The sequence below is a fragment of the Pantherophis guttatus genome, chromosome 2, assembly GCF_059756535.1.
Source record: "Pantherophis guttatus breed Tessera chromosome 2, ASM5975653v1, whole genome shotgun sequence".
Taxonomy (NCBI): Eukaryota; Metazoa; Chordata; class Lepidosauria; order Squamata; family Colubridae; genus Pantherophis; species Pantherophis guttatus.
The window spans coordinates 250,289,755-250,307,045 of NC_142064.1; the positions used below are offsets into that span (position 1 = coordinate 250,289,755).

Genomic DNA, 17,291 nt, shown 5'->3' on the forward strand with positions numbered 1-17,291 from the left:
CTGTAATTGTAGCATTTATAGGTCTAAGGAGCCTTGGTAGTACAGTGGTCTAAAGCACCCTGTTATTAAGACCAGCTGCCTGCAATTACTGCAGGGTTCGAATCTCGCCAGGCTCAAGGTTGACTCAGCCTTCCATCCTTTCTAAGGTAGGTAAATTGAGGACCCAGTTGTGGGGGCAATAAGCTGACTTTGTATAAATATACAAAAGGATGAAGGCTATTGCTTAGCGCATTGTAAGCCGCCCTGAGTCTCCGGAGAAGGGCGGCATATAAATCAAATAAAAAAATAAATAAATTCTTTTATAGATTCCAAATCTTAGGGCTAGAGCCACAAGGAATCTAGCCATCAGGCAGTGGTTTAACTAAAGTCATGCTGGTGTGAACATTAGGCTACAGTATGATCAAGGAAAATGGGATAATATATATTGTACAATACAACATATAAAAAGGACAAGTGAAGAAGAGGAAGCCAAAGACTGAAGCCACTTTGTATTAAGTGATTGTGTTCCTTTCCATCAGATAGGACTTCCTCATGCAAGATATTGAAGTAGGCAGGTTTTACTTATCTACTTATTTAAAAAGGAAGGCTTAGATTGGGGGAACCTGAAGTTTATCTTCTTTTGTTTGAACTTGTTTGTGTTGAGAAGTCAGAAGTTACTAGTCTAATGAACTGTTAAAAACTATTTGAGACATGATTACTATGAGAAGCTCAGGTAAAATGCAATAGACAAATTGCCCAACGGTGAATTTTGTTTAGTCTGAGGTTCACTAGGATTGGCATTTAGGGCTGTGAATTAGGATTTGGTTCCAGTGCTTAGTTATGCAACCTGTAAAGTAATGCAGGTAATCCTTGACTTACCACATTTCTTTAGTGACTGTTCAAAGTTACAACGGCACTGAAAAAAGCGATTTATGACCATTTTTCACATTTAAATGCTCTGTCACTGTCACTGAAGGCATTATAATTTACTGTCTCACCTAGGGAGATGGCGAAGGATGGAACCAAGAGAGAGAAGGAGTCAAAAGTTTCTTGGTCTGGTAGAACTGCTATGGGACCTCGCGCGCCCATCTGGACACTGGGTTCTGCCTGTCCAGGGCTAATTTTGCTATGATTGTCAGAGAGACTGAATCAGTAAAACCTGTTTCTTATTATCTTTGTGTGTTGTTGATAAGAGAATATCAATCTTGTGGAATGTCAAGTCCTCCATGAGGTCAATAGTCCCACTGATATCCCCAAAGCGAAAATTTCAAGGATCTTTATGACAGCTCCCTTTCCCCATGGAGCACCATTGATGGGTTTCATTGCGGCATTTCTTACTGGCATAAGAAATATCCCTCTCCCCCCATCTCTCCTCCTCCCTCCCCCCTCTCTTTTTCACACACACACCCTACCCATAGGAAAATCATTATTGGGATTTTCAATTCCCAAGTCAGCATCAAAGGGCTGCAGTTGGAGGTGCTGAGTTTCCAGCAGCGGTGGGTTTCACATTATGTTACTACTGGTCAGGGGTGGGTTTTAAATTTTTTTACTACCAGTTCTGTGGGCGTGGCTTATTTTGTGGGTGTGGCTTGGAGGTCATGTGACTAGGTGGGTGTGGCTAGTTGGTCAGAGTCATTTCTGGAAGGTCCTCGCACTTACGACAAGTCCTCGTACTTATGACCCGACTCATTTGTTTGCTTTTAACACTGATCAGCTGTAGGACGGCCCTTTGAAGCCCCGCGGCAAGAGTTTAAACAGTTTTTTTCCCTCTAGTCATCAACTGGGACTCAGGAGGCAGCAATAGATTGGGGATGGGACCAAATAAAAGGTAAGAATAACGTGGAGGTGTGGGCGGGTGGGAGGGCGGGGGAGGAGAACCGGTTCGGTGACATCATATCATCACCGCTACCGGCTCGGCCGAACCAGACCGAACCGGGAGGAACCCACCACTGCTACTGGTTCAGCCCGTGTGCGCTCCCTCGCTTCGTGAGTGCACTCACCAGGTTCACGCATGCGCCTGCCTTTCGTGCATGCACCCAGCCGCAAAAACATGCCTAAATAGGATGGCATAGAGCCGGGGTGGGTGGGTCCACCCACAATTCTGCTACCAGTTCAGGTGAACCAGTCTGAACTGGCTGAATACCCCCTCTGGTTCCCAGGGCCATGAAAACAGGAATTCACAGCAAAGGATTTGCAGAGAGACTCCAGGTAGCTCCACCATCAAAGCCCCAAGAGCAGGAAATTGTGTTAAAGAGCATTATTTGAACTAAGAACTATGTTTAAATGTTAAATTGCTATATTTCTAGAATTAAAAAGATAGGATTTAAATTTGATAAAGTAATAATGGAATAAAGATTTAATGAGCATAATGAAATATAAATATGTTTGAATTGTATTGTTAATAGTGAGGATTTAGGGTAAGAATGGTTGCATTATGAGTTATTAATTGAATTAAGAATTAAGGTGGATTAATAGAAGGGTTATTGTTTTGATTAAGTAAATATGTGTTCATTTTTTTTCTAAGATGGTATTAGTTGTATATGTGATCTAAGATTTAGAAATAAGTGCTATGGCAAAATAGAATAGATAAAATTTTGTTAAAGATTTTGTTAAAAATTGAACAAAGTGATGACTGGATCAAAGCTCTGTTCTGAAAGGATGTAATTTGTATGTTTGGAAAAAAAAATAAAAAAAACTTTTTGCAAAAAAAAAAAAAAAAAAAGCCCCAAGAGCAGTGGAGCTTCAGAGGCCCTGACAGAAAGAAATATTGACTATGCTGACCAGGAGCTGTCAAATTGATTTGTTGGTGGCCTGATCTTAGCAGCTTCCTTTTTGTTCCTGACCAAGCAGTTCATGCTGAGGCTGAGTTCTTGTCAAACACGAAGGAAGGAAGGAAGGAAGGAAGGAAGGAAGGAAGGAAGGAAGGAAGGAAGGAAGGGAGGGAGGGAAGGAAGGGAGACTCTGTTGTGTTTCATTTTTACATTAGATTCAGGAGTGTCAAACTGGCGGCCCACAGGCCGGATGCATCACGTACAGGCCACGCCCACCCCAGCTCCACGAAGGCAAAAAACATTGTGATATGTCGTGTGACATGACACGGCAAGTTTGACACCTGTGCACTAGAACAAACTAGCCTGAGCAAGGAGCTTTAATCAATTGCTCTCCGAATGAATTACCGTATTTTTTGCAGTATAAGACACATCTTTTTCCCCCAAAAAAGAGGGTGAAAATCTGGGTGCATTTTATACTCCAAATGTAGCCCCGCCCAGCTTCTCAAACGGAGGTTTCAGAGGCTGAAAAAAGCATCAGAAACAAAGCTTCAGAAAAGAAGCCTCCAAACAGAGCTTCAGAGGCTTTTTTTCTGAAGCTCTGTTTTGGAGGCTTTCAGAGGCAGAAAAAAAGTTTTTTTCTGAAACGGAGTTTCAGAAGTTTCAAAGGCAGAAAAAAAAGCAAAAAAAAAAAAAGCAACGCACAGCTCACAACCAAGGAACCTGTTGCTAAAATTCACCTCTGGGAACAGCTGATTGGGGGTATTCCGGGAGGCTGATCCATCTGCCAATCAGCTTTTTTCTTATTTTCCTCCCCAAAAACTAAAGTGCGTCTTATATTTCAGTGCATCTTATACTCTGAAAAATATGGTACCAACCATCTCTTCTCCCTTCCCTGGGGCAGGACAGGAGGCCAGTCTTATGGCCAGGCTTCACTAGGTGGTTGTGGTGTGTAAGGGCACATGAGTAATTGCCAGTTATGTGGGAAAATGGGTAAGGGCACCTCAGCTTCAATGAAGTAAAACAGTGTTTCGCAGCCTTGGTAACTTTAAGATGTACGATTGGCTGGTGGTACTTTTGTCAATGCCAATTAACTATTATGATTACTTTTCAAGGAATTTAAATTTCATTACTTTAAAGGCAAACTTTGAAACATGGGAGTGATGCTTGAGGTAACTCAAGTGGCCTTCAGATGAGGCACACTGCAAGTCTCCAGACTTCGTGCCAGTTGATTATGCTGGCTGAGAGCAATATCTCTTATGGTCCAGCATCTTGAAAGCCAACAGGTCGAGGGAGACTAGGTTGGGATGAAGGGGAAATGAATATCATTGTCAGGTGTCCAGTTGGCAAATCCAGAAAAAGAAACCTCCTGGGACGTTATTTTACCAAGAATATAAACTTTACTGAATAAATCCACATTGGCACAGAAGATGTGAAACCAGCTCTGGGTTTCCCGCACAAACACACACATAGTTCATTTCCCCTTTCCCCACGGGCCACTCACAGTCCATTACATCCACCAATCACTTCTGTCCATTTTATTTTGGGAACCAGTCAATCATGCTGTGGCATCTGCTCTGGGTGTCCTTGAGGGAGGGAACATTGTCTCACGGGAATCAATGATGCTTGGAGGCCATTCCCCCAATCCTTGCACTCCAATCCACCTCCACCCCCCATTCTTTGTCAAGCTGTAAGCAAAGCGGAATATAGGTGAAAGTTCAAGTCAGTCTTGACAATTGTGCAATATCCATCACCACCACCATGAATTGAATACATGTCACATTTGCATGGAAAATGCATTGAATGTTCACAATGGAATCCTTGGGGAATAAAAATTTCTCTCAATAGAAGAGAATATTTGTAGCTCAGGTTGAACTGTGGAGTCCTGCAATTCGTATCTGTTTTCTGTTGCTGCTCTCCGAGATTGGTTGTTTGCTTGCAGTCATTTTATTACCTCACTAGTTAATGTCTTCAGGGCTGGAGGGAGAAAGGTTAGAACTATTTTAAGTACAGACTTTGGTTTTTATTTTTAGGGATTGTTAAGGAATTCGCAGAGTAGCAAGGGTGTGCACATGAAAGCGATTGAGAGTAGTTACAAATAAACACAGTCACCACACAGATACACTGAGTTGTGTTTACTTTCAGGAAATAGTAAGGCATAGTCCAATAAACAGTCCAGGTCATACACATATAAAGCAGGAGATAGTCAAAACGATAGTCCAGGGATAATCCAATAACAAAGTCTTCTTACCAGTCATCATAGTCATTTACAATAAACAGTTCTTCTGGATTTGCAAACAGTAGCATGCAGAGATATCAGAGAGCAAGAGCAGCAAAGAGAACAAACCATGTTTCTAGCTCCCTCTTAAGGAGATTGGCTACAGAGCTAACCAATCAGGACACAGTATGATGCAATACAGCAGTCTTAAAGCTACATTGATGGTTTATATATTGCCAACCCAACAAGTTAGGTAATAGTCATTTCCTAACAGGGATGCCGTGCGAGACTCCCTTCCATCTGCAATCAGCTGATGTGAGCACTGCCTGGTTAACAATCTGCCTTCCTTCCTTCCTCTTTTCTTTGTCCAGCTCTCTGCCTGGTGCTGGGCTGCATGATATTCCCAGATGGCTGGGACTCAGAGACCATCAGGGACATGTGCGGGGAGAAGACAGGGAAGTACTCATTGGGCGACTGCTCCGTGCGCTGGGCTTATATCTTAGCCATCATTGGCATCTTGAATGCCCTTATCCTCTCCTTCCTGGCCTTCGTCCTCGGCAACCGGCAGAACGACCTGCTTCACGAAGAGCTCAAAACAGAGAACAAAGGTGAGTGCTCTCGGCTTTGCATACAGAAACACTACAGAGACAAAGCTCCCCCTTGTCCATTCTGCATGCGGTTGAGGCCCTGGTCCAGCATTCATTATCTCAAATATACTGTTTCCCCGAAAATAAGACCCAACCGGAAAATAAGTCCTAAGTTGAGGACTACCTGTATATTCAAATTTTACTTTGGGAAAAACATAAGGCTTTAGCAGGCATGAATAGAGGATGACATCGATTCAGGATCCAAGGGGCCCTCTCCATTGATTCCTTCATTCCTGAAGTTTGGATGACATTTTTGCCCACCCAATCTTCAGTTTGCAAAAAAAAAGGGGGAACTATTGGGAGGTTATATCACTTTCCTTTATTACTGCATTTATGCTCCACCTTTCTGTTTGTTTCATATCACTAAGCGGCTTATGACAATAACAAATCTAAAGTTTAAAAAAAAAAAACCAGTATGAATATAATTGAAATACACATTCAAGTAAAATCAGCCACAAAAGATTGAGCTATTGTTGTTGTTGTTGTTGTTAGTGTATGGCATTGTTATGCTAGCCAGAAGACTACAATGCTATTGCAGAGTAGTAGTTTGGCTTGCCAAGGTACCAGCCCTGTTAGAGGACATGCTTGCGTGCTTCCTAAGGTGTGCCACAGGAGGGCAATCTGCCTTCGCACCAGAGAGAAAGATGAGCAGCTCTTCCCGCAGTGTCACCCAAGACCCCCCCATCCCTTCCCGGAGCTGCCTTGCAAGTGGGCATGGCCACCAGGAAGGTCCAAAGTGATCAGGAATCTGACTGCCCGCACAGAGTATCAACTCGTCTCTTTGCCAAAGTGGTATCTATCTATCCACTTGCACAGAACATGCTTTTAAACTCTTAGGATAGACAGAAGCTGAGGTGAGTAACAGGAGCTCACCCTGTTACGCTACACAGTGCTTGGGCTCAAACCACCGGAGCCGAGACTAGCATCATTAAGTCACTGAGCCACAGCGCATCTTAGTAAGCCATTAATTTCATGGCAAAGCTGACCTCCTAAATACTGGGAGCCAAACAACTCTTCTATGGCTTGGAAGCCAGATAAGAGAAGGCCATTCTGCAGAGTCAACCTTCTGCCAACATCAGCATCTACGGAAGAGTTCCCCTTGCTGTACTGAATCACTGTGCATCTTCATACGAGGAGAGGCTGTTCAGCAGATAATCAGATTCCCAACCATTTAGGGCTTTAATCCAATATTTTAAGTATCACAACCCTATCCAGTTCATTGCACAAACTTTCTCTGCCCCCCACTCCAAATGAATTATTTTGACAACCAAGTTGTATTGGCAAACCCATCAACTTCTGCCCCACCGTCCCTGCTATCACAAAACGGATTTTATCCTATAGGATATCTAAAAGGATTTTAGGATGTTATATTATAGGATATCTAAAAGGATTTATCTTATAGGATTTTATCTAAAAGGATTTTTATCTTATAGGATTCTCTGGTAAGATAAAACCACATTTCCTGTGCATCTTTTCTTTCTTTTTTTTAGTATAAATTTTAATAAACATTAAACTAGTGGCCTCTAGTTTATGGGCAGCATCCAAATCTAACCAATACATTTTACAGAAGAACAAAAAAAAAAAAAAAAACCATCACAAATTAATACTGAAATAAATAAGACAAAGAAAGAGAAGGCAAAGTACAGGAAAAAATGATTTTAAAAAATAGAAAGGAAAAGCTTCTGATTTCCTTTGAATTAGGATAGTTTCAAAATTATCCCTTACACCAGGGGTGAAAATCTACTTACCTTCCCTACCGGTTCGGAAGTGCATGCGCTACGTCACATACACATCTGCACATGCACAAACCCTTCTGTGCATGCGCAGAGGGTAAAAAACAGGTTACTTCCTGGTTAAAACCAGGAAGTAACGACAACCATGCGGGTGGGCGGAGCCTCGCGCTGCCATCGCTACCGGTTCTCCGAACCACCCGCCACCATCGCTTCCGGTTTAGCAGTACCGGTAGCATTTCACCCCTGCTTTACACTATGATTACAAAAAGATCACAGGATTGAAAGGATTACATTTTACATTTTGTTCTAGCCTTAAAAGGGAAGGTACCATTGGTATTTCTCACCAGAGAAATTGTCTGGAATCTATAAAGATATTTCAAATCTTTGCTGGAAATATGAACAACATGAAAGGACATTTTACAGAGGACATGTGAAAAAGCCAAATCAGATTATTTTAAAAACTAATGTACAACTTTTGGGACAAAAGAATAGATTTGTTCTTATATATATGACAATTGCAGCGGGATTACTATATTCTCAAAAGAGGAAAAGTTTGACACTACCCACAATAGAGGAATAGTTGGGGAAGTAGATGGAGCTGACAGAGATGGGTAAATTGACTTCTTTGCTTGGGGAAAAAAAAAACCCACAATATTGTATCTACATTTATTGGATGGAAACTCTTTCTAGACTTCTTTCATGAAAAGAAAAAAAAATGCACTTATGATTTTGATGGTTTTGATGAAAAGAATGGATAGTAGAAACATCTTTTCTTTTCTTGCGGTGCTCGAAGTTGCATCTCACTTGGAGGAGCAGATAAAAGTGTTAGATAATGAATAGACAAGTCCAGATTCAAATGCTCATTAAGCATTTGAAGCTGCCTGGGTGACATTAGGTGAGTCCTATTCTCTCTCTCACCCCCACACCTCCCCGCCCGAGAGGAAATGTAAACACTCCCTGCCTTTCTTCCCTGGCTCCTGCCAAGTCTTAGATGAAAGCCAGAGAATCAAAGGTGCCTAATTGGAAATTTAATTAATCAGAATAAATCTCCTGGACTCTGGGTTCGCTCCATCTGTTTATATTAAGGAAAGGCAGACTTGCCAGCAAGAACCAAATGCTGAAACAGCAAGGAATAACGATGGGAAGAAATTAAAAAACAAAACAAAACACAAACAAATCCCCTTTCCATTCATATGTGGAAAGACAGCCAGAGAAAATTCTCTATGCAGTCTATCTGGGCCATTACAGGTCAAAGGTCTGTCTATACCAGTATTCATTGTTACGCCAACCGCTAACCGGATGTACTAACCGTACATTCCACTTTGTAAACTCATAATCGTGATATGATTGGGGCAACAAGCCAATTCCTACTTGACGCTTGCCAACTGCTGTTATTTAAGGACAGCTTCTTTAAATACAGGTAAATCCTCTATTTAAGAACCCCGGATTCTTATATTTTATCAGAGGGAAGAAAAACTTCCCTGATTATCCAATACGTTTAAGGAGAAACTTCCTAACAGTGAGGACAATTAACCAGTGGAACAACTTGCCTCCAGAAATCATGGATGCTCCATCACTGGATGTTTTTAAGTAGAGTCTAGACCAGGCCTGGTGGCCTGCAGGCCACATGGGTCATGCACAGGCCACACCCACCCCGGCTCCACAAAGGCAAAAAATGTTGCGATATGTCACAATTAGTCATGTGACACGATCGAGTTTGACATCCATGGTCTACACAGTCACTTATCTGAAATAGTATAGGTTCTGCCTGCCTGAGCAGGGGGCTGGACTAGAGGACCTCCAAAGTCCCTTCCAGCTTATCCTATCCTATCCTATCCTATCCTATCCTATCCTATCCTATCCTATCCTATCCTATCCTATCCTATCCTATCCTATCCTATTTATTATTATTTATTTTGTCAGGTTTTCAGGCCGTCTTCAAATAAATTGCGTCTCAAACAAAGTTTTTTTGAAACAAACTTCCATTTTATTTAGCATGGCAACTTTTACACTGACTCCATGCAGCCAGCACTAACGTGCTGATCCAAAATCCCTCCTCTTCCTTCCCCCACTCCTCTGCATTCATTGGCCATCTTCCCAATCATTCACCCCTAATCTACTGCTCCAATTCAAAGAATTTCCCCCCTACCATTCATCTCCTAGGGGACATTATCTCCAGTTAAAATAAGTAGGTGAAAGGCAACCGTCCCGTTGCAGACACTTGCGATCTCCTTCTTATGTCAGCACTAGGATAAATGCATCTTGACATGCTGACATATTTATTGGTTCGATTTATATGCCGCCCTTCTCTGGAGACTCAGGGCGGCTTACAATGCGTTAAGCAATAACCTTCATACTTTTGTATATACCTGCTTAGTAGGGCTTCCCCCCCGCCAAGCGGTGTTCTTTTTTATACAAAGTCAGCTTATTGCCCCCACAATCCGGGTCCTCATTTTACCTACCTCGAAAGGATGGAAGGCTGAGTCAACCTTGAGCCTGGTGAGAATTGAACTTGCAGTAATTGCAGGCAGCTGGTGCTACTTAACAGCACTTTAGTCTGCTGTGCCACCAAGGCCATCCTATCCTATCCTATCCTATCCTATCCATTCCTATTCCATCCCATCCCATCCCATCCCATCCCATCCCATCCTATCCATTCCTATTCCTATTCCATCCCATCCCATCCCATCCCATCCATCCCATCCCATCCTATCCATTCCTATTCCTATTCCTATTCCTATTCCTATTCCTATTCCATCCCATCCCATCCCATCCCATCCCATCCCATCCCATCCCATCCCATCCTATCCATTCCTATTCCTATTCCTATTCCTATTGCTATTGCTATTGCTATTGCTATTGCTATTCCATCCCATCCCATCCCATCCCATCCCATCCCATCCCATCCCATCCCATCCCATCCCATCCCATCCCATCCATTCCTATTCCTATTCCTATTCCTATTCCTATTCCTATTCCTATTCCTATTCCATCCCATCCCATCCCATCCTATTCTGTGATTTTATATACTATATCACCCCACCCACTTTTAATTCAAGCTCCAAATACTGTCACCTCTTCAGGGTGGAGCTATTTGTGCTCCCTCTGTTCAAAGGTTAGGGATGGAGACGCAGACGGTTGGTGCCTGAGAGCCCATAAACAGCAAGGTGCTTGTAAGTCCCCATCCAAAGGATAAACTCATGTCTAAGGCAAGCCATGCTGCTGATCTTTTTTTAGAAACTTCCACAAATGCCACTCCCCACCCCCCACCCCAAATAAAATAGCCTGATGTCGACTGGCAGGTTTTCAACCATTGCCTTCTGCAGTTAGTTGGCAGCCGTGATTTATTCCTATGCTTTGCAAAACTTTCACTACTGCAGATTCAATTACTGTTAGATTCACACCTAAAACAGCCCACTGAAGAGCTGGCAATTCTGTCTAGTCCATCTGTATTCGATTTTAGGCAGCAATGGTGGAGAGAGAGAGAGAGAGAGCTTTATGGGCTCCTTTAACACACACACACACAAAAAAGCATCAGTTTTAGAAGAATAAAATGGCAAAAGGAGTCATGAAAGAATGGCGAGCTGCTGCTGAAACCCTGCCTCATTTTTAAGGACTTTAAGGATAATTCAGGGCCCCTGCTCAAATTGTAGATGAAAAACAGTCCTCATCTAATAGCGCATTAAGAGAACACTAAACTAAATGAGACACTTTGGTCTTCAAAGGCATTTGTGAGAAAGCGCATGCATCCCATTAAAACCACAGCCCTTGCTTCTGAATCATTAGCGATAGCAGTAGCACTGAGGCTTATATAGACTTAGACTAACTTTATTGTCACTTTAAATGTACACTAATCAGCATGCGTTAAAATGAAAATCCGTTGCATACAGCTCTCCAAAGGTCACCACCTCCAATATACACTACATAAACCTGACTAAATAAATGACTAAATAAATAAATACAAAATTATGTCTATACCCACGTACCCACATATATTATATGACACAGGGAAACAACACAGTCTAGTCGGGATGTACAGTAGTGGCCATAATTGTGGAAACCTTTTGGGGAAAGTACATTTTTGAGGTTTGATGGCTAATAACACCACTTTTTTGGGGGTGGGTGGGTTTCAAGATAATCATATTCCACTGGTGGAATGGCCTGGGAATAGCCCGGACCTTAATCCAATTGAAAATCAATGGAGCTGACCAGGGGTGGGTTCTAAATTTTTTTACTACCGGTTCTGTGGGCGTGGCTTATTTTGTGGATGTGGCTTGGAAGTCATGTGACTAGGTGGGCGTGGCTAGCTGGTCAGAGTCATTTCTGGAAGGTCCTCACACTTACGAGAAGTCCTCGCACTTACGACCCGACTCATTTGTTTGCTTTTAACACTGATCAGCTGTAGGACGGCCCTTTGAAGCCCCGCGGCAAGAGTTTAAACAGTTTTTTTCCCTCTAGTCATCAGCTGGGACTCAAGAGGCAGCAATAGATTGGGGGTGGGACCAAATAAAAGGTAAGAATAACGTGGGTGGGGGGTGGGGGGTGGGAGGGCGGGGGTTGGGGGGAACCGGTTCTGTGACGTCATATCGTCACTGCTACCGGCTCAGCCGAACCGGACCGAACCGGGAGGAACCCACCACTGCAGCTGACTAAAGAGTTAGTCAGAAGTGACCCAGCAATAAAACTCAGTTAATAGAAGCAATCCTTCAATCTTGGTTTCATATTATAACAGCTGCAGAACTAAAAGACTTGGTTCGCTCCATGGGAAGACGTTGTAAGGCCGTAATTCATGCTAAAGGTTACCCAACTAATTATTAACTGACATGGTGACAATTTTTGTATATCTCGTGTTTCTCTTTTCTTCTTTATACTTTATTCTAATAGCGAATCCTTCATAAAACTTATTGCATTACATTCTTGATTAAATTATCTTTCCATTGATATATATTTTTATGGTACTACTAAAAAAAAGTGGTGTTATTAGCTGGTTTTAGAAAACACACTTTCCCCAAAAGGTTTCCACAATTTTGGTCACTACTGTATATACCGCTTCATACTGCTTTAAGCCCTCTCTAAGCAGTTTACAGAATCAGCACATTGCCCCCAACAATCTGGGTCCTCATTTTACCGACCTCGGAAGGATGGAACGCTGAGACAACCTTGAACTGGTTAGGATTGAACTCCTGGCAGTCAGCAGAGAGTTAGCCTGCAATACTGTATGTATGTATGTAAAGAAAGAAGTAGACATCCTACGAGCTCCGGAACTTAAAATTTTAAAATTTTAAGTTTCGGAGCTCGCAGAATGTCTGCTTCTTTCTTTACTAATATACCTGGAACTCGTATTTTTAAAATGTATGTATGTATGTATGTATCAGTGGTGGGTTGCTACCGGTTCACCCCGGTTCGGGAGAATCAACCGGTAGCAGCGGCGGCAGGAGGCTCCGCCCACCCGCCCGGACGTCATCAAATAGGATCTGCGCATGCGCAGAAGTGAGCAAACCAGTAGCAAAGGTAGGTGAAACCCACCCCAGGTATGTATGTATGTATGTATGTATGTTTTCTGAGGTTTTTGCGGGTGTTTGTATGTAGGTCTTTGGTTATTCGTGTTTTCTCCCGCATAAAATTGGAAGTGTCTTGGCGACGTTTCGACGAAGTCTCATTCATCATCTTCAGGCTGGTGTTTTCAGCTTCGTGCTTCTAGGAGCAAATCATGTTTGTCATGTTTATGTAGTGTATATATTGGAGGTGGTGACCTTTTTGAGAGCTGTATGGAACGAATTTTCATTTTCATATATGCCGATTAGTGTACATTCAAAGTGACAATGAAGTTATTAATCTATTCTATTCTACCGCATTCTAACCACTGTGCCACCAGGGCTCTTTACTGTTTAGGATTTGATTGAACATCATTGGCACCAAACGATCCAAGATGCCACCCTCCTGGCTACCTTTTCAGGTTACACGCAACATTCAATGCACATTTCTAGCCTATTTAGAATCCACATGCAGTCACCCGAATAGGCCCAAGCTAGGCCCAAGACCCATCGCTAGGCCCAAGACAGTGGTAGGAAAATTGGGCAACACGGACCATAATCCTAACTTTCTTTTTTTTTTAATATTTTCAACAGATTTTGTTGGCACTGCGGTAAGTTCTCTGTGTTGGTGTGGCCTCACTGACGTCCTGTGTTCCTAGAGGCCTTTTCTAGTTCTGTCTTGTCCTAGTTCACCAGTGTGTAATTGTGTTAGGAGGATGTTGTGTTGTCGTTGATCAAATCCTTTTGGGGAGGAAGAGGATTGGGGTGCAGAGAGGAAATGTAGACCCCCACATTTATGTTATCAAGCGCTCTTGTCTACCTCAGTCCTCTTTCTGGGGGAAACATTTCGTTATATATATATATAGGAACATTCATCTCTCTTCAACCAATTGTGCAAGAGTGCAGAGAAGAGCAACAAAGATGATTAGGGGACTGGAGGTTAAAACATATGAAGAACATTTGCAGGAACCATTGTTCTTGAATGTTATGACCGTTGCTGTGTCCAAAAGATCATGAAGATCCCCTTTTGCGACCTTCTGACTAGCAACGGCAATGGGGAAGGCAGATTCACTGAACACCCGGGTTGCTAACTTATCAACGGCAATGAGTCACTTAACAACTGAGGCAAGAAAGGCCATAAAATGGGGCAAAACTCACTTAAGAAATGTCTCGCTTAATACTTAACATAATCTTTGGGCTCAGTTGTGGTTGTAAGTTGAGGACTCCCATACCTGCACTCACAACCTCACAATAACAGTCCTGAATATTTCATTTATATCATCCTCAAGAGCCTTGAGTCTGTGTTCCTCTGTCTGCCTTTGGCTAAGAATCTTAGACTCATAGAACATGACTTCTCTTCTGTGTCAAATCTGCTCTGCCACTTTCCCTCGCTTGGCTCCTGGGAAGCCAGGAGAAAACCAGCCAAGAAACAAACAGACTCACCTAGAGTGCTAAGGGACATTTGCTTGCCAAACTACTCCAATATTCTGTTGTTATGCTTGGGGGGGAAAAAGAGAGGATGGTACAGTCATTTTTTAGATTTCTTAAGGAGGACCTTTTGTAATAGCTTTCTGATCCCGATGGTGTACCCAGGGAATAAAAATCCATGTTCTCCAGCCCGGTCCTCAAGATTTAAAGTGCCTCCAGCCAACCCAACCCACAATAGCAATAGCAATAGACTATGGAAAGGGAATTGAAGTGAATACTTTATTTGGCCAAGTGTCTCCAGTACAGGAACTCTCTTTCTGTTGCAAAGCAACAGAATAACAATGTTCATGATACCAATAAAAGGGGGCGTATAGAAAATAATAAGAAGGCTACATAATGATTTTACAACTACACCACATGGGTAAGTATACATGGACTTTAGGCAGCACTGTGAGAATTAGGTGTTCAGCAGATTGATGGCACAAGGGAAAAAACTGTCCCAGGGTCTAGTTGTTTTGGCATATAATGCCCTATAGCAATAGCACTTAGACTTATATACGGCTTCACAGTGCTTTTACAGCCGTCTCTAAGCAGTTTACAGAGTGAGCCTATTGCCCCCAATAATCTGGGTCCTCATTTTACCCACCTCGGAAGGATGGAAGGCTGAGTAAACCTTGAGCCTGGTGAGATTCGATCTGCCAAATTGCAGGCAGCCGGCAGTCAGCAGAAGTAGCCTGCAGTACTGCATTCTAACCACTGTGCCACCATGGCTCTTACGATATTCACAGATTCTGTAACATGTTGCAAAGATCATCCTGTATGTTATATGTATAATTATAAATGATTAAGCAGAACACAGGCAGTCCTTTCCTGATTTTCTGCACGATGGAGTACAGGTAGTCCTCGACTTACAACAGTTCATTTAGCGACCATCCAAAGTCACATCACTAAAAAGGTGACATGTCCACTTTTCACACTTATGACCCTCACAGCATCCCCATGGTCATGGGATCAAAATTCAGACGCTTGGCGACTGACTCATATTTATGATGATTGCAGTGTCCTGGGGTCATCTGATTCGTCTAACAACCATTTTACTAACTTAATAACTGCAGTGATTTGCCTAACAACGGTGGCTAGGAAGGTTGTAAAATGGGGCAAAATTCACTTAGCAAACTTCTCGCTTAGCAACAGAAATGTGGGGGTCAGTTGTAGTCGTAGGTCGAGGACTACCTCTATTCTTCCTTCATCTGAGTGGGAGCTGCTCAGAGAGATTATAATAAAGGATTCCAGAAGAAGAGAGCTTCCTGGTTTGAATGGGTGGGAATGCGACATCAACCTGCAGTTAAGATTGCAGGAAGAGACCCGTTTTCGAGGCCTGAGAGGCAGTTTCCCCTTTGTGATTGGAGCTTCAGTCTCCAAGGCCATGCATAGTCAATGAATCTGATTGCAGGCACAGAATAACATCATTAATTTCAGCTTCATCCAAAAGAAGAGAAAGAATGAACTCATGCACACGATAGGTTCTGGAAGTCTTACCAATTCCTTTGGCAGCAGTGGCCGTAGGAGGAGTCTGTATTTTCTTCGGTGTAATGAAGCAATAAATTGCATGTGTGTGTGTGAGAGAGAGAGAGAGACAGAGAGAGAGAGATTCATCCCAATGTCCAATCAGGGAATGTCCATATATGTTGCATGTGTGTGCATGATTCAGGAGTGATGCTTATGGGTAGCTCCTGTATTTCTGTTTTCCCCTCATGTTGCAACCATGCATGTATATGTACAACGAGAAGCATAGAGTGGCTGCATACTCTCTGCTCTGGGTCATGTGACCAGGAAGGAAGAGAGCTTACAACGGAGACATCGGTAACAGTCCCAAGCCACAGCCCAATTGCCTCTCCCATGGGGATACATACATTGAGGTGGTTTTTTTTTTCCTGGATTTTTTTTTTCAAACCCTCTCAGCATCCAACGCATTTTTTAACTCGTCTTGAGTCTTCTCTCATACCATGTTTGTTTTGAGAGGGTTAGTCTGCTGGTGGGCAGAGAAACCACACAATTTACTCTCCAAAGTTCAGCTGGGTCACAAAGAGTAACAACCCCAGGTCCCCAAATAATAAAACTTGACAGGCCCAATGAAAACAAAACCTCAAAGCAAGAGAGGACTATGGTTCCAGCTTGCTCTCCCCTTTGTATAATGGCCGGAAGGAAAACCTCACAAACGTTGCATAATTTTTTAAAATTTACACACTATGGTACTACCATGTATGGAAACCAGCATTTCCTGAATCAATTAGGGTTAGGTTGTTGTAGAGCAGGGGTGTCAAACTCGATTTCATTGAGGGCCACATCAGGATTGTGTTTGACCTTGGGGGGGCCAGGGGGGCATGGCCAGCTTGACATCACTCATGTGGGGCACCTGTGGTGGCCAAGTCGTAAGGCAGGACTTCCCTCAGACCCTCCCTCACTCTCATAATCTCCTTCCTTCCTTCTTCCTTCCTTCCTTCCTTCCTTCCTTCCTTCCTTCCTTCCTTCCTTCCTTCCTTCCTTCTTTTTTCCTTCCCTCTTCATGCTCCTTTCTTCTTCCTTCCCCTCTTTCCTTCTTTTTCCTTCCTTGCTCTCTTCCCATCTTCCCTTCTTTGTCTCTCCTCTTTCCTTCTCTCCTTTCCTGTCCCATCTTGCATACTCAAATGCAAAAGGGGAAACATTTCTCCTTTTGTTTCGTTTTTAGTTTGTTTTGGCTAGCCCTCTGCCAGCGGCACTCCCGGGCTCCCATTTTCGCTGGCAGAGGCACCATGGGCTGGTCCCTTTGCTGTTTCCAGGGCCAGTTCTGAGCACTCCACGGGCCAATTTCGGCCCGCGGGCCTTGAGTTTGACACCCCTGTTGTAGAGTTCTTGTGGTCCCTGCTTTTCCTCACCCCTGTGCAGTTTATATACACTGAACCCTGTACAACTGTGCTGTTTTGCAGAAAGCATTGATTTTTATT

General features: G+C 43.0%; 1 protein-coding gene across 2 annotated transcripts in view; it reads left to right on the forward strand.

Annotated features, from left to right (window-relative positions):
* Window positions 1–17,291, forward strand: part of LHFPL4 (LHFPL tetraspan subfamily member 4) — a 79,496-nt gene that overhangs the window by 58,630 nt on the left and 3,575 nt on the right. The window contains exons 2-3 of one of the 2 annotated variants that reach the window (XM_034431762.3): window positions 5,337–5,573; window positions 13,474–13,490. In XM_034431762.3, the coding sequence (XP_034287653.1) occupies window positions 5,337–5,573; window positions 13,474–13,490 (254 nt within the window). The remainder of the gene's footprint in view (window positions 1–5,336; window positions 5,574–13,473; window positions 13,491–17,291) is intronic. The other variant, XM_034431761.3, reaches the window with a different exon arrangement.